Below are 23,087 nucleotides of genomic sequence, written 5' to 3'. Positions count from 1 at the left end.
TTTTGCCAATGGAGAGATTATCACGACACTTCTTCAACTACAGGCCACATGTCCTGCGGATACACCTTACGTGTCTTTAATGCAGTGGTTTCCATTGCGTTCTGCATCCTCATGTCGTTGATCATTGCTGATTCTTCAGCCTTTAGGGGCAATTTCCCACCCCTAAGACAAGAGAGTGCCCTGAACCTCTATCCGCTCCTCCGCCATCTTTGACAAGGCGGTTGGCAGAATGTGGTTCTTACTCGACTTAATTAATCACGTAACTTGCTCATTTGGAAAAGTGCGTTGTCACCAAAATAATATGTCACAGCCACGTCTCAGGTCTACAACAGCTGGATGTCAATGATGTTGGGAGGAAGACGCGTGGATGATCTCGGCAAACTTTCCTGAAGACGGGTGAGACATGTCGCTTTGTGCATCTACTGGACACAGTTTTTGTTCCTGGGATATACGAAGTATTTGGCTAGAATCTAATACTGATTCCATTAGCGAACCTCATACCGTAGGATTCAGGGTATTCAGTGATTGTAATGACTGTAACTTACGATTTTTGTTGGAAGAAAATTTGATATAAAAAAGATAAATCTAAAAAAATCATTCGACATACTATATCGTTGTTTCTTCATCGCCAATTGAAACTAACTCTTTAATTATTTTTTGTTCAGAAGAAACAAATATAATATTCCTTGACAAAGACTAATAAAACTTCACCTATTCATTTATTACCCGCAATATACAAGCCCAACGCAGTCTTACTGCTATATCTTGGCAACATGACTTCTAATAATTAACCCTAAAGAATAGCCCTGAATTGCAAGAAACCCTAACAATATGCAACTACCTCCAGCACTGTTAACCGGCCGCTGTAGCCGAGTAGTTCTAGGTGCTTCAGTCTGGAACCGTGCGATCACTACGGTCGCAGGCTCGAATCCTGCTTCTGCCATGGATGTGTGTGATGTCCATAGGTTAGTTAGGTTTAAGTAGTTCTAAGTTGTAGGGGACTGATGACCTCAGATGTTAAGTCCCATAGTGCTCAGAGCCATTTATACAATTCCAGCACTTTTAACTGCATAAACTCATTTCAATTACGAATCCCAACAGTGGAAACCCCATTCTTTTTCAGAAGTCACTTACGTTACAAAAAATCTTCTTAACACCAACTACAGCAATTATAGCAAGCAGCAACAACAACCAGGTAAATAAAAGGATTCTAACTACTATAGACTAAGTACTAGGAGGCGTAAGGTCACAAAAGAAAGATTTTGATGAAAAGCAAACAATGTATATAGAAAATATTACCTTATTCATGTGACATCCAGTTCCAAAAATTATGTACTTGTCAAGAATTCCACTACCTAAGCATTATCAACCACACATCCATTATCACACCTTTTCTAGCATATTTTCTTATAAGAAATTTCATCTCACTTTAAACTGGGTGACCTACCATCACAGAGTCTCTACTAAGAAAAACATGTCCATACATTTCTCTGTCCACTCCCTAACTGCTGATCCGTCCAACTATAGAATCTCTTGCCGAGGACGCAGCGTGGTGTCAGCGATATTAACACGGTCTATAGCGCTGCCAACATACAAACAGGTTACATACACAATGAGGTTTGGTCTTCCAATTAGCACGGTGTGTGTACACAGTAACCCAACGTATTCTCCCACAAGATCAACTCCTCTGGGAAAGAGATCACGCAACTACATCTCTGTTATGAGTAGGAAATCCTGAGATGTAGTAAGGGCATGGGTGCAATTCAACAAACGTCCGTTGCTCAGTTCCGATCACAGGTCGTACGTGTGGAACGTAATCACCAAAAATGACATGCAGTACTTCTACAAATGTATCGGTCAGAATATTCTGAGACTGTGATGCAATACACGCTTATTGTAATGCATGACCCTCTGTCTACAATTAAATGTCCCATAGACACTATAATTATGTAATACGCCAGTGAAACATATTTAATTTGTGACGTTAGAATATTCATGCAGTCAACCAGCGAAAACTTCTATCTCTGATCTTACAAGGAACCCCTTGAGTGCCAGGTCACACGTTCACTCTTTAGTAAGGCTCGTTTGAAATATTGTGTTAACAGGTGTGACAGGAAAATATTAACTGCTAATGACTCACAGTGTAGATCAGGGAGGCGACAGAAGTGAGTATCTGGGACGAGGAAAGGTCACCGTTCTTTGGGATGTACGTACTACAGTTCACAAAATAGACATCGTCGGCATTCAAGAAATGTTCAGAACAAACCAGTATCTTGCACCATGAACATCGAATGAAAAGTGGCGTGCCACCGTAATCACAAACGTTCGCGCCATCAAGATCGCAGACGAGCTCCATGCGAGTTGCAAAGCGTGCAGACCGATCAGCTCCGTATCAAATCTTAAAGAATGCATATAGAATCACATTAGCGTAACGGGTTGATGAGAACTGATGGAATTTGATGGCGTGCAACCGAATACGAAAAAGTCTGTTGTGGAGCTTGTAAGGAAATTGGTATTCCTTTAACTCTAGCAATACTAACACATTCTCGATAACACCTGATACCAAGTTTGGCGGGTAACTACTTTGTACCCACCAAAAACAGTGCTTAACTTTTATTAACAACATACTCTTTAAGTAGGTACTGTTATATAAGTAGGGTACAGACCCTATAAATATCCTTTAGTGCAATCTTAGCAACACCAAAATATTTTGCATAATGTTTACACCAAGAGATGGAGTACTTTATGACCACCACAAAAAATTTATAAAAGTACAAATTTCGTAAATTATCATTGAATTTCGTTTACAACGTACTTTTAGTAGCTATAATCATGTGTAAGAAGTTCCATTAACCTGAAAGTATAAATTACATTTGTTGACTATTTAGACTTAATTTTGTGTGTTAACTATTACTGAAAAATTGAAAGCAGTTACGGAATATGAAAGAAGAAGTCAGTAAAAAAATTAAAATTGTATAATGTAAAGAACGAAAATTTCAAAGGGTGTGCTCAAATTACACCCCCCCCCCCCAACCCACCCCTTACTATCGCGAGGGTGAGGCGTAGCTACAGATCGTGCGACAATATGTTTTACAGGCACGGAAAGAAAATCAAACGTCCAGACGCTGAATTTGTGCATTGGTTCCAGGTGGCAAGAACTGCAGTGTCACTCACTTTTCAGGAGGGATAGTTTGCTATAAGGAAGTATGATTTTTGCACACAGACCAGTAATCAAGAAACAGCACGCTGTTTCGACTGGCCATTGGTGAAAAGCAGTGGCTCATACCAGTTTTCTTACGCCCATTTTACCACTTTTGCTTGCAGTGAGGTAAACGTTCCCTAGTACTCCTGTAAGGTCACGCACTCGAGAAAAGATCGTAGTGGGCAGAGAACCCCCAACTTCTCCTAGCACAATAACACAATAAATAACTTTTCAGCCATTTTACCTCTCATTTACACAGTGATCACAACAGTAATAATGCATTAAGGCATTAATGTTAGTGATCTTGATACAACTGTCTTGGAGACTCTTTAAGTTCCAGGGATCCTTTCATAAGCACTTCCACTTCACGTCGATTGGTGGGAGTAGGAAACAAATTCCTTACTGAACGATGGGATAAGTTTGCTTATCTGAACCATTTTCGGGGCGATTCCGGAACTTGTTTTGTTTACTTCCTCCAGTCCTGTAGCACTGTTTCAAGTTATGCAGCCATTCACTGCTTCCCTTGAAATCGCTGTAATCTATGCCGCGTGTTATTTATTGTGCATAACGTCGTAGGTCACTGTCATGCCCATCCTATTAACTTGGCCTTTTGCAGCCTCCCACTCAATGGTGTTCCTTGTTAGGTGACTTACTATCTGCGCAAAAACATACTACTTCATCAAAATAACTCGTTAAGTCGCATCTCCTACTGAAGATTCCAACACCCCTTTTTCTGTTTTTAGTGAACCTATAAACGTCACGACATCACACTTGCTACTCGTTCCGTATTTGATTTAAATGACTTCACCACTTATTTACAGTTTACTTTCTCTCGCGTGCATACACTTTTTTAGTACCACTTCCGCCCCAACATACACAGAATATCCTAAATCTGTTTCATCCAACAACTACATCGAGTTCCATTACATGAAACTTCTCAACGCTTGCCTGACGAATCCCAAACACCGCCGCTTATCTTCAGCTCCTCACCTGTATCTCACTTCCCTTCTCATGATTTCATGACTCAGTTCCATCCGGCTTTTCACTGGCATCTAACCGTAAAGTCACCTCTAGCATCATCCTCTAACCGAATTACAGAAAAACTATCAGCATGCAGCACCAGATTACCGGAAAAATAAACTTCCAGATCATCAACAACATACAAATCCAGTAATTTCACTAATAAATCTGTATTTCATTAAACACTGCAAGTATGTCTCTATTACACTGAAAAATTAAAAAAGAACAGCCTTTGAATTCTACTGATGCCGTCCATCTCCCCTCTCTTGGCTAAATGCAATAACATTAAAGAAAGAAATTGCAGTAATATGGCTCGTTGTTTGCATAAAATCTTATTTTTTCATTTGTTTGCATATGAACACACCATAACATAATTTATAATTTTATTAAAAATGAACAATGAATTTGCAAGAGATAAGTGAGAAAATGAAATGGAGTAAAAGCACTGTATAAATTATATTTGCTCTTGCAGATGAATATTGTATAGTATCTGCTCTGCTTTAGTATGAAATATATTTCTGATTTAAAAAAAAAAACATTAACATTAGAAGTCTGATGTTACTCTTTTCAGTTAGTAGGCTGCTTAATGATGCAGCTAGTCTTTAATTTACGCGAGTCAGTTCTTATTTACTCTGTAGTCATTCGCACAGTTTTTCACTATTATTCACAATTCTGTCTCTGTCACAGATCTTCCCACGGATGATCCAGTTGTGGACGTGGAGAAGCTTAAATACTCACTGGGGGAGAAGATACGAGCTAACTGCACAGTGGAACCCTCATACCCTGCTGCGAATCTCTCGTGGTACATCAACGGAAAACTGGTAAGAACGATTTCTCGTCAGCACATTTAATGTAAATTATTTTACTATGTGTGCTATATCAAGAACTATTTATTCAAATACTGTGTAATATAGATTTATACCATGTAAACTTTTTAAACACTCATTACAGTTTAACATCAGTTCTTTTGATTTTCTTTTTGTTTACTGTAATCCAGTGCATGGATTTTCCGATGCAGGAAAAAGTGAATATCTTAACCTAAAAAATACACTCCTGGAAATTGAAATAAGAATACCGTGAATTCATTGCCCCAGGAAGGGGAAACTTTATTGATACATTCCTGGGGTCAGATACATTACATGATCACACTGACAGAACCACAGGCATATAGACACAGGCAACAGAGCATGCACAATGTCGGCACTAGTACAGTGTATATCCACCTTTCGCAGCAATGCAGGCTTCTATTCTCCCATGGAGACGATCGTAGAGATGCTGGATGTAGTCCTGTGGAACGGCTTGCCATGCCATTTCCATTTGGCGCCTCAGTTGGACCCGCGTTCGTGCTGGACGTGCAGACCGCGTGAGACGACGCTTCATCCAGTCCCAAACATGCTCAATGGGGGACAGATCCGGAGATCTTGCTGGCCAGGGTAGTTGACTTACACCTTCTAGAGCACGTTGGGTGGCACGGGATACATGTGGACGTGCATTGTCCTGTTGGAACAGCAAGTTCCCTTGCCGCTCTAGGAATGGTAGAACGATGGGTTTGATGACGGTTTGGATGTACCATGCACTATTCAGTGTCCCCTCGACGATCACCAGAGGTGTACAGCCAGTGTAGGAAATCGCTCCCCACACCATGATGCCGGGTGTTGGCCCTGTGTGCCTCGGTCGTATGCAGTCCTGATTGTGGCGCTCACCTGCACGGCGCCACACACGCATACGACCATCATTGGCACCAAGGCAGAAGCGACTCTCATCGCTGAAGACGACACGTCTCAATTCGTCCCTCCATTCACGCCTGTCGCGATACCACTGGAGGCGGGCTGCACGAAGTTGGGGCGTGAGCGGAAGACGGCCTAACGTTGTGCGGGACCGTAGCCCAGCTTCATGGAGACGGTTGCGAATGGTCCTCGCCGATACCCCAGGAGCAACAGTGTCCCTAATTTGCTGGGAAGTGGCGGTGCGGTCCCCTACGGCACTGCGTAGGATCCTGCGGTCTTGGCGTGCAACCGTGCGTCGCTGCGGTCCGGTCCCAGGTCGACGGGCACGTGCACCTTCCGCCGACCACTGGCGACAACATCGATGTACTGTGGAGACCTCACGCCCCACGTGTTGAGCAATTCGGCGGTACGTCCACCCGGCCTCCCGCATGCCCACTATCCGCCCTCGCTCAAAGTCCGTCAACTGCACATATGGTTCACGTCCACGCTGTCGCGGCATGCTACCAGTGTTAAAGATTGCGATGGAGCTCCGTAGGCCACGGCAAACTAACTGACACTGACGACGGCGGTGCACAAATGCTGCGCAGCTAGCGCCATTCGACGGCCAACACCGCGGTTCCTGGTGTGTCCGCTGTGCCGTGCGTGTGATCATTGCTTGTACAGCCCTCTCGCAGTGTCCGGAGCAAGTATGGTGGCTCTGACACACCGGTGTCATTGTGTTCTTTTTTCCATTTCCAGGAGTGTAGTTTCATTGTGTCTGCATCTGGAATTTGGGTGTAATTGTTCTCTGAGAAATTTTTATGTAACTCAGGTATTGTACACAAAATCAGTGTTTAACGGAGCTTTTGCTCATTGACTAAGTGGCTGGGCGTCCAAACCGTAATTCTTGCTAAGAAATTTTCCATTATTTATCATTTCCTCACGCTCTGGAGATAACGTAGAAACTGACATAAGTTCGCAGATGAAACAGAAATAAACTGGCTACTGCAACGAAAAGAATAACGAAAGAATTAAATAAGAATACAGTTTTTTGCGTAAATGAAGATGCAGTTCTCCGGCATTGGGTTTCCAAAAATGTTACACTGTAGACAACAAGACACTATTCTGCGCACTATATCAATTAAAGATAGATTCAAAAGTGGTAAAATTAATCAAAAGCTCTTACGAACATTGAACTGAGTAATTTTGAAACAAGGACTGTCGGCTGTACCCCGTAACTATAGTTTCTAGAAAGTTAATCCAGGTCCCAGGTTCAGAAAAGCCACTGAAGGAAGACGAAGTATATAATTGGGGATCAACATGAAGTTAAAAAAAGGCGATCAGTTGACATGCCTGATTTTGCTAATTGACGTGTTCTTCGTGTAAATTTACATACTGATATTCAACCTTGAGCGACAGATTGTAAATAAAACAGAGTACTGTAAAACAGAGTACTTTACAAGAGTTTGGATACTCCAAAACTCTAAAAAACTTATTTGAAAACTCAGTAAGTTACATACATTATAATACCCCGTATTTGTCACTCAGACAAATGGTTTAAATAAAGCTAATGAACGATCCGAAGAGTTTGAGGTGGTCACCAAATCTATAACATATTTATAACATTGACGTCATGTTCTACAACGGAAAGTATTTCCAAATGAAGAGTTACAACGAATGGCACGAAAAGAGAAAAATAATTCAAAATTTTAGGTGATACTAAGAGATGCGAAAGACATCTTTCAATGAAGAGAAAATTAATAAGAATTTTACCAAATTCTCTAAGTGAATCCGGAAGAAACGTGCTATATTATTGGCTCCTATGAAAATATTGGAGACCACAGATAAGCTACAAATTTTTTTTCAGTTAAATGTGATTATTTATTCGAATCATAAAAGGTCAGCTACAAAAAATTGTAAAATGTATTAAATTACGCAGTATTGCAACACAAAGTGAACAAAATGAATGGATGTACTGAATTGAGAGATACTTGGAATAAACGACGTAACAGAATTAAGGAGTTCAAAATAGAATGAAATTTAGTTTTAACTTCAACACTGTGAAGTTTTCAAGAAAGGGAAATACGCAGAAAAATTTTCCGAGAAGTACAGAGGACACAACAGAGCAAATGCATTCAAAAATGGCTCTGAGCACTATGGGACTCAACTGCTGTGGTCATTAGTCCCCTAGAACTTAGAACTACTTAAACCTAAACTAACCTAAGGACATCACACACATCCATGCCCGAGGCAGGATTCGAACCTGCGACCGTAGCAGTCGCACGGTTCCGGACTGCGCGCCTAGAACCGCGAGACCACCGCGGCCGGCGCAAATGCATTAATAGTACGGCAAGAGAACAGATAAATTTGCATATGTCTTATGTGAAACAGTATTATTGTCAGGAGTCGAATCAGGAAGAATAAATCCCATCTGCAACAAGAACTGCCACAATTACCATTTGACTTTGGAATGGTCACGAAATTTTTTGAGATGGAAAGTTGATGATAACGGAAACTGAAATCTATTTTGCCACACATTGGTACCGAAGTACTTTAGCTAAATCCTGAAATGATGATTCAAATGGAACTTGTAGTTTTAATGACGAGGTTTCTATCATCTTAATTGAAACCCATGTTGTTATTGTTGTGGTCTTCAGTCCAGAGACTGGTTTGATGCAGGTCTCCATGCTACTCTATCCTGTGCAAGCTTCCTCATTTCCCAGTACCTACAGCAACCTATATCCTTCTGTATCTCTTTAGTGTGTTCATCTCTTGGTCCTCCTCTACGACTTTTGTCCTCCACGCTGCCCTCCAATGCTAAACCGGTGTCCTACCAACCGGTCCCTTTTTTTGTCAGGTTGTGCCACAAATTCCACTTCTCCATAATTCTATTCAATGCCTGCTCATTAGTTATGTGATCTACCCATCTAATCTTCGACATTCTTCTCTAGCACCACATTTTAAAAGCTTCTATTCTCTTCTTGTCCAAACTATTTATCGTGCATGTTTCACTTCCATACATGGCTACACTCCATACAAATACTTTCAGAAACGACTTCCTGACATTTAAATCTATACTCGATGTTAACAAATTTCTCTTCTTCAGAAACGCTTTCCTTGCCATTGCCACTGTACATTTTATATCTTTTCTACTTCGACCATCATCAGTTATTTTGCTCCCCAAATAGCAAAACTCCTTTACTACTTTAAGTGTCTGATTTCCTAATCTAATTCGACTACATTCCATTATCTTCGTTTTGCTTTTGTTGATGTTCATCTTATATCCTCGTTTCAAGACACTGTCCGTTCCTTTCAACTTCTCATCCAAGTCCTTTGCTGTCTCTGACAGAATTACAAAGTCATCGTCTAAACGCAAAGTTTTTTTTCTTCTCCTTGGATTGTAATACCTACTCCGAATTTATCTTTTGTTTTCATTACTGCTTGGTCAATATATAGATTGAATAACATCGGGAAGAGGCTACAGCCCTCTCTTACTCCGTTCGCAACCACTGGTTCACTTTCATGCCCTTCGACTCTTATAACTGCCATCTGGTTTCTGTACAAATCGTAAATAGCCTTTCGCTCTCAGTATTTTATCACTGCCGCCTTTAGAATTTGAAAGAGAGTGTTCCGGTCAACATTGTCAATGGCTTTCTCTAAGTCTACAAATGCTAGAAACGTAGGTTTGCCTTCCCTTAATCTTTCTTCTAAGATAAGTCGTAAGGTCAGTATTGCCTTACGTGTGAAACCCATAACATAAAGAAAAACATGGAGCAAAAATAAACTATGAGTTAGCAGTAAAATTGAAAATGTAGAAAATAATCGTAAACAATAATAATGTTAATAGGTGTAAGTTATAAGAACTTTGGCTGTTGTTAATAAAATAACCAACTCTGGGTTCACTTTCGATAGCAGGTGGAACACGAATGCAGTAAAACAGTCTTTTCTATGGACCGACATTGTTATAGAGATTTCCCACTTCCTTTGAAAACAGCACATACAACAGGTAATTTAATTTGACTTCAAACCCCAGCGCATGGAAAAGAGCTTGTGCCGAGAGAGAAGTTATTATTGCGTGTTCTGAGTAGCATAAGTGCGCATTTCAAATTAAAATGTACAACAGCTGCGTTACGAGCTCCTGTAGACTGAAAACATGATATTCCCTGCACTGTAGTGCGAACGTGAAACCATTCAGGAACCGCTCTCTACCAGAGCCAAACGTTTCGCAAGGCTTCTCAGTAATGAGACCGTGGTGCTTCATTAATTTAATGGAAATATGTTGAATATCCCACATTTACGCGTATACCTCAAACAGGGTTATCATTCGCAGCAAGTTCTGCTTCAGTTCAACTTCTGGCAACGTATCTAAGAGAGAGACTTCAATGAATTCATAATTTCATAATTTCAAGGCTTTAGAATAGTGATCGCGTTCATATCGTAGTTCTCTCGTCCAGCCTCGTCGTCAATCTTTCTGTGTCTATTAAGTTTGCATACTCTGTTCGCTAGACAAACAATTAACCAAGTCGTGTTAATGAGTTTTATTGCAATTAATCAAATACAATATTTAACTTTAGCAACTACACAGACGTGTCAGAAGCAAAGGGCTACTACGAAATAATCAGTCCTTGCAGTGACTGCTGATCGCTAACTGACAAAAGTCGGTCCCGAACTGCTGTCGAAGTCGCTATTCTTGTCGCTGCTATCCAGGTGCCTAGTTTTGAAACTGCTATTGAACTGGCCTGTCACCAGTCGGTCACGGCGCTTATGTCCTCTTCACACAGGGGCCAAAGCTGTAGCGTTGTCGTCCTGGAGCGTGCGATTGGCTAACTTATTCTCGCAACCTTCTCTTGTCTGTACTTCCCGGCTGGCTTGCCGGCGCTTGAATTTACCCCGTAACAGTAGTCATTAAGTAAGTGTGCAGGCATTGTGTTTGGCGTCTCCACTCTTTGATATCGGTTATATCTATATGAAGATGGTATCTGTTCTTTCGGACATGTCCGAAAGAAAAGATATCATTAATGATCATGCAGCTCTCGAAGAAATTGCATGAAATCTAGACCATTAGGTGCTTACAAGCGGGGCACACATTTTCAACTGTCCCTGTTAACATTTATCAAAGCCTGTAAGCAGCTAATGGTCTGGATATCACCGTAATTCTTCGGTGATTTCTTGTTTTGCGGACGAAGGAAAGTTTCTATTCTTTCGCCGTGGAGCAGTATAGTAGAAAGGATCTGAGATTGTCAGGCTACCATAAAGGACTATACGACGGTTTCGAAAAAGGAAAATGTACGATTTCATTCATGCAATCATATTTCCTACTTGGTCACTACGAAATTCTTTGCTCAGAAGCTTAAATTCACGTTCTCAATTCACAATGCCATTGCAATCATTAACAATTTTGATTCATGTACTGATTTAAGGTAAGTAATAAATTACTTTCGCTATTTTATTAGATGTTGTTTTTGTTGTGGTCTTCAGTCCAGAGACTGGTTTGATGCAGCTCTCCATGCTACTCTATCCTGTGCCAGCTTCTTCATCTCCCAGTACCTACTGCAACCTACATCCTTCTGAATCTGCTTAGTGTATTCACCTCTTGGTCTCCCTCTAGGAGTTTTACCTTCCACTCTGCTCTCCAATACTAAATTGGTGATCCTTTGATGCCTCAGAATATGTCCTACCAACCGATCCTTTCTTCTAGTCAACAAATTACTCTTCTTTCCAATTCTATTTATCGCCCACATTTCACTTCCATACCTGACTACATACAAATACTTTCAGAAACGACTTATGGTCACTTAAATCTATACTAGATGTTAACAAATTTCTCTTCTTCAGAAACGCTTCTTTTGTCATTGCCAGTTTACAGTTTATATTCTCTCTACTTCGACCATCAGCAGTTATTTTGCTCCCCAAATAGCAAAACCTATTTACTACTTTAAGTGTCTCAATTCCTAATCGAATTCTCTCAGCATCGCCAGACTTAATTCCTCTACATTCCATTATCATCGTTTTTCTTTGATCTTCCAAATCCTTTGCTGTCTCTGACAGAATTAAAATGTCATCGGCGAACCTCAAAGTTTTTCTTTCTTCTCCATGGATTTTAATACCGACTCCGGATTTTTCGTTTGTCTTCTTTACTGCTTGCACAATATACAGATTGAATAACATCGGGGAGAGGCTACAACCGTGTCTTACTCCTTTCCCAACCACTGCTTCCATTTCATGCCCCTCGACACTTATAAGTGTCATCTGGTTTCCGTATAAATTGTAAATAGCTTTCGCTTCCTGTATTTTACCTCTGGCACGTTAAGAGATTGAAACAGAGTATTCCAGTCGACATTGTCAAAAGTTTTCTCTAAGTCTACAAATGCTAGTCATGTAGGTTTGCCTTTCCTTAATCTATCTTCCAAGATAGGTTCAAAAATGGTTCAAATGACACTGAGCACTATGGGACTTATCTGCTTAGGTCATCAGTCCCCTAGAACTTAGAACTATTTAAATCTAACTAACCTAAGGACATCACACACATCCATGCCCGAGGCAGGAGTCGAACCAGCGACCGTAGCGGTCGCGGGATTCCAGAAGAAGATAGGTCGTAGGGTCAGTATAAAAATTTTTTTTTGGAGTTCAGTGAGTACTTACCGCACTCCTCTTCTTATGTTCTTATTAACTTCTTTCAGGTTGGTTTGTCACCAAGGGTTTGATTCACCTTAAGACCGGAATAAAAAGGTGGCAGAAGAGAATGCCTTCCTGGGTTAACATGCAGGGCATATCTCTGAAGTCTTATTCGGTCATTGCCAATACACACTTCAACTTGTTGCGACGACGTAGTTTCGTTGTTTCTCATTAGTCTCTCGCATAAGTAACTTCCACAGATCCGCTGCCTGATCGCTAACGAAGAACAATACACTACGGCACTTGAAGTATTCGGAAATCGCTATGCAATGTGGAACAAACTACAATATGTCGATAAGTGGACCTACAAGTATAAAAGGAGGCTACCAGTTTTGTGTTGGGCAGTAAACAACCAATAACAGCGGAATGGGTCGGCCAGGAGATTTCAGTAACTTCGAAAGTGGACCATTAAGTGGATGGCACTTGAGCGACAAGTGCATTAGAAACATTTCGACCATTCTAAAGTTGTCCAGGTTGACAGATGATGATGTAACTGTGAAGTTGAATCGCGAAGGAACAACCAGGGCTAAACCGAGACCAGTCTGAACTTTCTTACTGACGGACAGGGACTGATGTGCATTGCGGAGGGTGTATGTGAGAAACCGCGCAAAATCAGCAGAAGGCAACACTTGTGAGTTACAAAGTGGTACCAACAGGCCAGTCAGCACAATTATGAGTAACTTCTAAAAAGTGAGGACGATACTAGAGCAGCACCTCATAAACGTCATTGCGGCCAGCGGACGTTGGCTGGTTAAGTAATTGTCAATGTCAATAAAATTCACCAACAGCCGTGTACTTTAAGATATTATTTCATCTAATTGTGAAGGCTACCTGTTTCGGCGTTTTATTACGCCATCTTCAGGCCCCATACGCATCTATCCAAGTAAGCAAACCTGTCTTATAGCGCCATAAATTCCTGGATATCGTGAATTCTGTCGTTTTGCTTTATCCGAAGACGTCATAGCAACTCTAGGTCTTCGAATGAAGCAACAGTGTAACGACTGAATTCACGATATCGAGAAATTAATGGCGCTACACGACAGGTTCGCTTACTTGGATAGATGCGTATGGGGCCTGAAGATGGCGTAATAAAATGCTGAAACTTGTAGCCTTCACAATAAAATAACAAAAAAATATCTTAAAGTACACAGCTATTGGTGAATTTTATTGACATGGCCACACACTTGTGTAGGCAATGCAATGCAACTTTGAGATGTTATAAAGACCGACGCCACTGGAAAGTGGATGAATCACGTTATAACGAAGTGACAATTCAATCGAAGGGTTTCGGTCTGATGAATGCTCGGAGAACGTTACGGGTCAGTCAAGTGTAGTGCGAACAGTGAGGTACAAAGGACGTGGTGTTATGGTATGGGGGTGTTTTTCCTGGTTGGAGCGAGGTCCCGTTATTGTGCTTTAGGAAACGTCAAATACCGCAGGATATGAACACATTTTACCGCGTTGTGTAGCGCATACAGTAGAGGAACAACTCTGAGACAATGACTATTTCTATTAGGATGCCAATGCACCCTGCTCAAAGTAACATCTGTAAGGCAATGGTTTGTGGACAGTAACAGTTCTGAAGTGGACGGCTCCACCCACAGTTCCTTCCTGAATCCAATGGAACACCTCTTGGACGAATTAAAACGTTGACTTAACTCCAAATCCGAGTGATCAATATCACTAGCTTCTCAGGTTCCCCCTCCTGAGGAAGAATGGGTTGTGACTCCTTCACAACACTCAGACACCACAATGAAAGTGTTCGCACCCGAGTTCAAGCCGTCATAAGGTGAAGCGTGAACACACTCCGTACTAACGTCAACTAATGGTGAAGAATATTCTTTCGATCAGATATGTTATAACATATTCAAGAAGAAATTTAGTGTGCTAGGTGTATCCACAAACGATTCACTATTATCTGCGAATAATGTTTATGTTTGTTCTACACTTCAGGTCCAGGTTGTCAATGAAATGTGGAAAGCTCTCTGACGGGAACACTATTTCCTAGCCTAAAACACAGAAATACTTCCACCAAATCCGTAATGAAAAGTTACAACACTTCATTTCTAAAAAGGGTGCAACAGACTGCAGTTACCTTTCTCTTTAAAAAAATAAATAACGTAAACGTACAAATTAATAGGGTATTACGTGTAGAAGGGACGTCTGACTGATAATGAATCCGTTTTAGCGGAATAATTAAATGTATTGACTTGTCACTAGATTACCAAACTTTAATCGGTGAGTGAACTGTAATAATTGTATATTACCATAGCAACTAATCTTCTCACTTAACAACCCCCTATTTTTACTTCCGTCCCTTTAAGTGCTTTAACTATGAAACCTGTAGCTATATAGCTACTGCACAAAAAAGCCGTGTCTGTATCTGACTTGACGTGTGAGGCGCTTGAGGTATTTTAAGTACTTTGTATTTAATTTCAATCACAAGGATATTGAGCCGAAACTTGTATCCAAGTGCATAAAGAGGGTCTGCTGTTTTTATGTAATATAAGAGAAAGGTTAAGACCTGGATTCACTCGATACACGATATTTACATTTCGCAACTGCAGTGTCAGCCTTATAGTGCAATAGTTTGTAGTCCGTACATTACAGGTAAAAATATATATCCCAGTTCTTCGAAAATGTGCTACTGTTCGCCTCATGTTATCTTCTGGGAGGCTAGAGTTGCCACATATTTCCAAAATAGTGAGTGGACATTCCAATCCAAAACCATTCAGCTAGCACAGTCCGCCCCGAAAGCTGAGTGGTTTCCTTTCTTTGCTTGGCACTGGGACGGTGGGAACGGGACATTGAGGTCACGCCTCGGAAGTCGACACCTGCCCTCTTTGCCCCCGACCCTTCTCTCAGGACCTAGTGAAAAAAAAGTTGTTAGCGTGACGGATTGCAGTCCTACAGGCCCGGGTTCGATCCCTGGATTTACATGGAGGAAGTAATGAGATTCTTAAGAATAATTGAGTAATGGATTGTCAAGTCAAAGGATAATTATATTTTTATAATTACATCTATGCTGGTCAGTTAGAAGCCTTGCTGGCACTGTTTAGGTTCTTTCGTCCCCTCAGAGACGTCACTCTCATCGACAGTTCATAATATCTGCATCGAGTTCTACTTAATGCCAATGGGAATAGCCAATAGCAGTTCTCTTGTCTTTCACAGATCGTCTTTCTCACTCTGTCCATCCACGGTGGTTTTGCACAACTCCACGGACTACCGCAGCACCCTCCCTCCTCAAAACAAATACCGTTTCACGTCTCAGCCCACTTGGTATTGCCCCTAAATATGAGTAGCATAGCAGAGGCTCTCCAACTGTATTTGAAGAGCACCTCAGCAGCGAACAGAATGGGGGATCCTGCCAGAAACCCAGGAATAGGTACTTTAATCAAATGAAGTTATATGGTTCTAGAGATCTTTTCAAACCTCAGAAATTTATGATGTAGACACGGAAACTGAAGAGACAATGAAAATTTGTGCCAAGGCTAGACACGCTTTCCTCATCAATCGAAATTCTCAAGTGGGCGGAGGTCGGAATGGGAATTAGGACTGTGGGGGATGGCCTCAAAAGAACACTTTCGAAGACTTAATCTTGATAGCGATGAAGTGTTGTTGTTGTAGCTTCATCAACAAGGTCAAACATCCTACAGTGAGGATATTAACGAACTGGTCTCTCTTTGGGAGAATTGTATTGGTCGCCAGGGTGAGAAACAGATATGAAGAAAATCGATGTAGAATGTTAATAAAACTTGGGAGCAACTGCTTTTCAGCACGACCTCTTTTGAAGAGGGGACTAAAATGATACCTACTATTACCGTCTGAAAGTGCTGTCTATGGATTTATTACAATCGGTGTACTACAACAGACTAAAATAAAATAACATGCCGGTGCTGGATTTAGAGACTAGACAAGTACTCGCACAGCGTGTACCTATGCGGGGAACTCTTAGCGTAGAAGTAAGAGGTGCATTCAAGTTCTAAGGCCTCCGATTTTTTTCTCCGAACTGGAAAGAGATAGAAACATGCGCATTGTTTTAAAATGGCGCGTACGTTGTGAATACGTCCCAGAGATGGCAGCACCGTACAGCAGCGAGAATGGGAACTGTTCTAAATCCTTAAAATGGCGACGATTTCATTATTTGAAGAGCGTGCCATCATTCGTTTTCTGAATTTGCGTAGTGTGAAACCAACTGAAATTCATCGACAGTTGAACAAGACATGTGGTGATGGAGTTATGGATGTGTCAAAAGTGCGTTCGTGGGTGCGACAGTTTAATGAAGGCAGAACATCGTGTAACAACAACCCGAAACAACCTCGGGCTCGCACAAGCCGGTATGACGACATGATCGAGAGAGTGGAGAGGATTGTTTTGGGGGATCGCCGAATGACTGTTGAACAGATCGCCTCCAGAATTGGCATTTCTGTGGGTTCTGTGCACACAATCCTGCATGATGACCTGAAAATGCGAAAAGTGCTATCCCGGTGGGTGCCACGAATGCTGACGGACGACCACATTGCTGCCCGTGTGGCATGTTGCCTAGCAATGTTGACGCGCAACGACAGCATGAATGGGACTTTCGTTTCGCCGGTTGTGACAATGGATGAGACGTGGATGCTAGTTTTCAATCCAGAAACAAAGCGCCAGTCAGCTCAATAGAATCAGACAGATTCACCACCACCAAAACAATTTCAGGTAACCGCCAGTGCTGAAAAAAATGATGGTGTCCATGTTATGGGACAGCGAGGGCGTAATCCTTACCTATTGCGTTCCAAACGGCACTACGGTAACAGGTGCATCCTACGAAAATGTTTTGAAGAAAAAATTCCTTCCTGCAGTGCAACAAAAACGTCCGGGAACGGCTGCGCGTGTGCTGTTTCTCCGAGACAACGCACCCGCACATCGAGCTAACGTTACGCAACAGTTTCTTCGTGATAACAACTCTGAAGTGATTCCTCATGCTCCCTACTCACCTGACCTGGCTCCTAGTGACATTTGGCTTTTTCCAACAATGAAAGACACTCTCCGTGGCCGCACATTCACCAGCCGTGCTGCTATTGCCTCAGCGATTTTCCAGTGGTCAAAACAGACTCCTAAAGAAGCCTTCGCCGCTGCCATGGAATCATGGCGTCAGCGTTGTGAATAATGTGTATGTCTGCAGGGCGATTACGTCAAAACGTAACTCCAGTTTCATCGATTTCAGGTGAGTAGTTAATTACAAAAAAAAAATCGGAGGCCTTAGAACTTGAATGCACCTCCACGCAGCGCTCAGCAGTGCCTCATGATGAAGTATCACTACTTCACAACATCCTTAATTTAGGCCAATTTTTATCGGTATTTACAGCGTTCACATAGGTTACCATATGAGGAGCGTTCCGCAAGTAATGCAGCATTTTTTTCCCCTGGAAGTAGGCTGCTTTTATTCAGGCTTCCAATACATCACATTATTCCCCACTCTTTTGCCTACGAAACCCTCTTTTTCAACATATGCGACTGCCTTACGCTACCTTACTGGGAGGGCCTGTATCTTCGCCACAGGGTACCACTCTACTGGTCTAAGTCGGTGCCAACGTCCTGCTGCATCAGTAACCTCCCCATCATCCACGTACTGCTTCCCGCAGAAAGCGCCTTTCATTGGGCCGAACAGTGGAAGTCGGTCGGTATGAGATCAAATGGCTCTAAGCACTATGGGACTTAACATTTGAGTTCATCAGTCCTCTAGAACTTAGAACTGCTTCAATGTAACTAACCTAAGGACATCTCACACACCCATGCTCGAGGTAGATTTCGAACCTGCGACCGTAGAGATCGCGCGGTTCCAGACCGAAGTGCCCAGAACCACTCGCCCACAGCGACCGGCGATATGAGATCCAGGCTGGAGGGTGGATAAGCAAGAACATGCTAATGAATTTTTGCGAAATTCTGTCTGCGGTCTAGACTTGTGCGAGGTCTTGAACTGTCATGGAGAAGGCGAAGTTGGTTTTTGTGGCGACATGGGCGATAATGTCATTTATTCATTTTCCTGAGGCTAGTGCAACACACTTTACAGTTGATGATTGCATTCTAGGCGAGAATTTGAAATACAACAACCCTATCAGAGTCCCAGAAGACCGTCCCCATTACGTCATCAGCCGGGTGTGCGGTTTTGAGCTTTTTTCAGAGTAGAGGTGGTGTGATCTCACGCCATGAATCGATGTTTTGTTTCCGGTTCGAGGTGAAGAATCCATGTGACGATATTCGACAAAAGTTTTGAAGCGCAGCCGCCTAATACTGAAGCAGTTCCGCAAAAAAACGGACCTTCGTTGCCCTTTATAGTCTCCTGTTCGGCGGCGAGCAACCTGGAGGGTACGCTGCTTTGTGTACCCCAAATGATGGACGAGTATGTCAGCACTGCCAGCAGATACGTCCAGTTGTGGAGCGATGTGTTTGGCTGTGATTCGTCGATCACCTCGAACGATAGTGTCTGCACGTTTCAACGACGTAAGAGTCACTTGGAATATAGCACACGTTTGCTCGACCTTGTTGCGATGATGATAAACAGCTCGCCCAACAACACACGTGCTTTTATCCACTGTCAGGACTCTGTTGACATTCTACAAGTGCCTATGAATGTCTTCAATATTCTCGTTTTCCACACAATGAAGCTTTCTGGTTGGAATGCACCTCCGTTAGAGACTCGATTTTGAAGGCTTTTTATAGCCCCATGATGCGCAGGAACATCACGAAACAACAGGAGCTAAAGCAGGAGTTCCATAACAAATTTCACAGTTTTTCAACCGAAATTGGCCGAGGAAAACGAAATTTTTGTACGCGCCTCGTATTTAATTTACCGTACAAGGAACATCTGTAGGAGGAATTCGTTGTTGAGACGTACTGACTCAAAGGTGCACTCGGCTCTCCCAATCTGACTCCGTGCTGGAAACCTGCGTCCTCTGAGAACCGGGTCACCGGCACGTGTCCCTGAGGGGTGAGGAGTGACTGCGCAGGGGTCTGCGTCGCCTCCCACGTGCGGCAACAGCATTCCCCTGAGCACTCACCTCGGGGGCTCGATGCAATATACCACCGGGGCAAGCGGTGCCGGAGGACTAAAGCGGGCTACAGGTGCACCACAATGATGAGCCTTACATTAAACGTGCCATGGACTGGTGAAGACTTACCTATCTCCATGGTCTAATTCCTGAGCCTAAAGTCGTTTCTCTGCAAGTATAAAATACCTACACTTGCATGTCCCTAACACGACTCGCCTTACGTCACCTCATCTGTGGTAACATCCTGCATGCACACTGACTTTCCAACTTCGGGCAGTTTACGAAAGTTAATAGACAAATTTGGCCATACATGGCTAACAAGGTAATATTCCTCCTTCAGCTTTGCCACGACTTTATTTCTAAGATCTTGTTTGGCTTTCTCTGTGAACGATACTTTACGAAACTGAGATGGAGTTTAAGTGGTTCTGCTAAAAGAAAAATCGGTATTCTATAATACGCGTTTTTGTGAACCATTATAAAGGACGGGAAGTAGTGAAATTGGTCAGTAACTTCAGGTGGTTTGCTTATCTGCCTTTTTATATAAGAGTACCGCTGGAGCGTGTTCAAAAGTCTATGAGAAAATGTGTCCCTTCCCGTTGACACATCATAATTATCAAGGAAGTTCTGCAAAATCAGCAAAATATTTTATTACACGACCGAAAGCGCCGTCATTACCAGCGGAATACTAGCATTTAGTGACCAGATTAATTTCATAACGTACTATGAGATTCCAATTTTGAGACCAATGTCTGTTGCTAGTACATACAGTGTTTGCTGAATTAAATTTAATGTATCTGTGTTTCGATGATTAATGATGGGTATAATGTGTAATTCCAGTTGTAGGGAAGCAGCCTACTCACGCAGTATAAAATTTACATCAGTCTTTCCATTGTGTGCCAGCCAGTCCGCTGTAATCAGCTCTGACGTCATAAATGTTGCGCAATACTTTAAAAATCAAGCAAACAACCTGAAACGTTGCCAGCATGTCAGGAGTAATACTAAATCATTATGTGTTGAATATCAGTTCAATAACTTCAACCATTTTCGAGATTTTGACGTTTTCTGTAAAAATCATTGGCGCAACAGAAAAGACCTAGAAACTTAAAAATTTATATTTAGATTCCTTTTGCAACACTATTTAGTAGAAACAGTATTCTGGACCTCACAAATTAAAATTTTAGTGGAAATTCATGATTTTCTGGCTTTCGTCTTAAAAACTAAGGAAACAAGATAGATTAAGTAGGTGAATAAATAAGGCTAGGATGTTTAAATTTAAGTAGAAGGGAGATACGCTACAATCATAAAGATGTGAAAAGTTTCAACTGAATAACTATAAAACTATAGCGATAGCGTATCTCCCAAGGGCAAGTTCAGAGCTCGTTTAGTGCTTGCAGTGTAATTAAATTAATTCTCTCGCCTAAAATATTGGACTTAGTCACGTCAGACTTTTATTATGATTACTTACCTGTGTGCTGATTGCACATTTAAATTGAGAGCTTCATCGGCCATCAGCAAAGGAAGCAATGATTCATTTAATAACTTAAAGTGGTGCATTACTAGCCCAGCGGCTAGTTGGGACAGCGAATTTAATCAAGCGTTCCCATAGCCGTCCGTACCGCGGCTTTATATATAAGGACGCTGCACGAGGAAAGAAGGCCCCAGTTCTCTCCAGACGCTGATCAGCGCACCATCTGTGCCAGGAGTAGCGTCGCGTCGGTATCATTGCTATAAACAGCCTCGGATGCCGTAGTAAGTTACTCGGGATACGCGTAACCATGAAATCGTTTTCGAGTGAAGTGCTAATTCTGGGATGACTTTAATGATCTATCTTCAGTTTGCGTATGTCGTATTTTCACGTGCCGCCGCGGGACAGACATTCTACCATTATTTAGCGTGGCGTTTGATGAACATTATCATCAAATTATGGCGAGCATTCACCTAAACATTTAATTTGTACAGTTATAGTTGCATCAGCGCATTAGAGTCTGAGCTGCTCTGGTAGTTGCATTGTGTGGATTCTTTTTGGTCTGTGACTTTCAGAATATAGTGAACATTTTTGAAAGAATCGTTTTTGATTATGAATCCCAGACAATCTCCTAATTCCTCAGAGCTATAAACTGTAGCTATAAGTGTATTTCTCAGTTGAAGAGGGCACTAGGAATTCTAATTACAGGCTTCACGTTTTGCTAATCACTTTCTGGTTGCCAATATTGTAGTTAGAGAGGCAGTGTTGAGAACGGCAACCAACAGCATTAAATAAATCGTAGGAACATTTCAATAACAATAAAATTCCATACGCCGCCCCACATATGGTGCATGTGCCGGAAAATGTATCTTTTCTACATGACATTCATTTATTCAACAACAACAATTCCACCCGCCGCCCCAGATATGGTGCATCGGTGGGAAAGACATTCCACATTTATTAATAAGAAATATTTCCATACGCCGCCCCACACAATGTAAAAAAGAAATCATTGAATATGGTAACCAGTAGTTCAACGTTTCACCATGTCTGTTACGGTTAAATCTGTAAACTCAGTTTCAGGTGGATTAGTACTTATCGTTTCTCGCTTAGTAATTCACCATATTGCTTTTACTTTACTCTTAAATTAATTTTTTGAGCGAACTGCTTTTATACGGCCTCGGAATCTCATCGTAGCCGAGGGCGTTACTAGACACGTCTTCCGTCTGGAATTTCGTTGACTAATGAAAAATTGTCTTTAGTGATGAATTCCGCTTCGAAATTAACCCCGACGAAGAGCAAATATTTGTGTGGAGACGTCCCGGAGAGTAGTGGGATAACAGACTGACTGTAGCCCGCCATACGTCCCGACAACCTGGGCTGGTGGTCTGGGGTGACACTTCTTTTCATAAGACAAACGTCTGGTTGTCATCCCCGGCGTCCTTAAAGCACAGCCGTTCATTAATGATATTCTACGCACCACTTTGTTGCCCTTTATGGCAAGCCATCCTGGGCTTACACTTCAACAAGACAACTTCCACCCGCACACGGCGAGAGTTTCTATTGCTTTCCAAACCCTGCTTTAGACCGCAGGTTCACCGGATCTCTCTCCAGTTGAGAACTTTTGGAGTATTATGGACAGGACCCTCCAACCATCTCGGGATGTAGACCATCTAAACCGTCAGTTGGACAGATTTTGGCACGATGTTCCTCAGAAGGACATCCACCAACTCAATCAATCAATAACAAGCCGTATTACTGGTTGCATAGCGGCCAGAAGCGAAACAACACTTTATTAACTCGCTGTTTGCGAAACTCTTTCTCTTGAATAAAGCATCAAATTTTTCTGAAATTGTTAGTTTTTGCCTGGCATTACATGTACATCATATTTAGCGACTTCCGTCCCATTCGGATAATTCCTTTGTGGTGCACCGCCTCTTTTCTTTTTCATGGAGTGTGTTTCTCTTTTTTTCCAATAACGGACGACA

The 23,087-nt window shown here is 42.0% G+C and overlaps 1 protein-coding gene across 1 annotated transcript in view; it reads left to right on the top strand.

Annotated features, from left to right (window-relative positions):
* The window catches only part of LOC126293319 (cell adhesion molecule 1-like), a 786,156-nt gene that overhangs the window by 698,500 nt on the left and 64,569 nt on the right, over positions 1-23,087 (top strand). Inside the window, exon 4 of the mRNA XM_049986516.1 lies at positions 4,910-5,043. Within this exon, the coding sequence (XP_049842473.1) occupies positions 4,910-5,043 (134 nt within the window). The remainder of the gene's footprint in view (positions 1-4,909; positions 5,044-23,087) is intronic.

The sequence above is a fragment of the Schistocerca gregaria genome, chromosome 1 (assembly GCF_023897955.1).
Source record: "Schistocerca gregaria isolate iqSchGreg1 chromosome 1, iqSchGreg1.2, whole genome shotgun sequence".
In the NCBI taxonomy this organism is placed as follows: Eukaryota; Metazoa; Arthropoda; class Insecta; order Orthoptera; family Acrididae; genus Schistocerca; species Schistocerca gregaria.
Note: the sequence above shows the minus strand (reverse complement) of the source record. Positions and strands in the feature narration are given on the sequence as shown.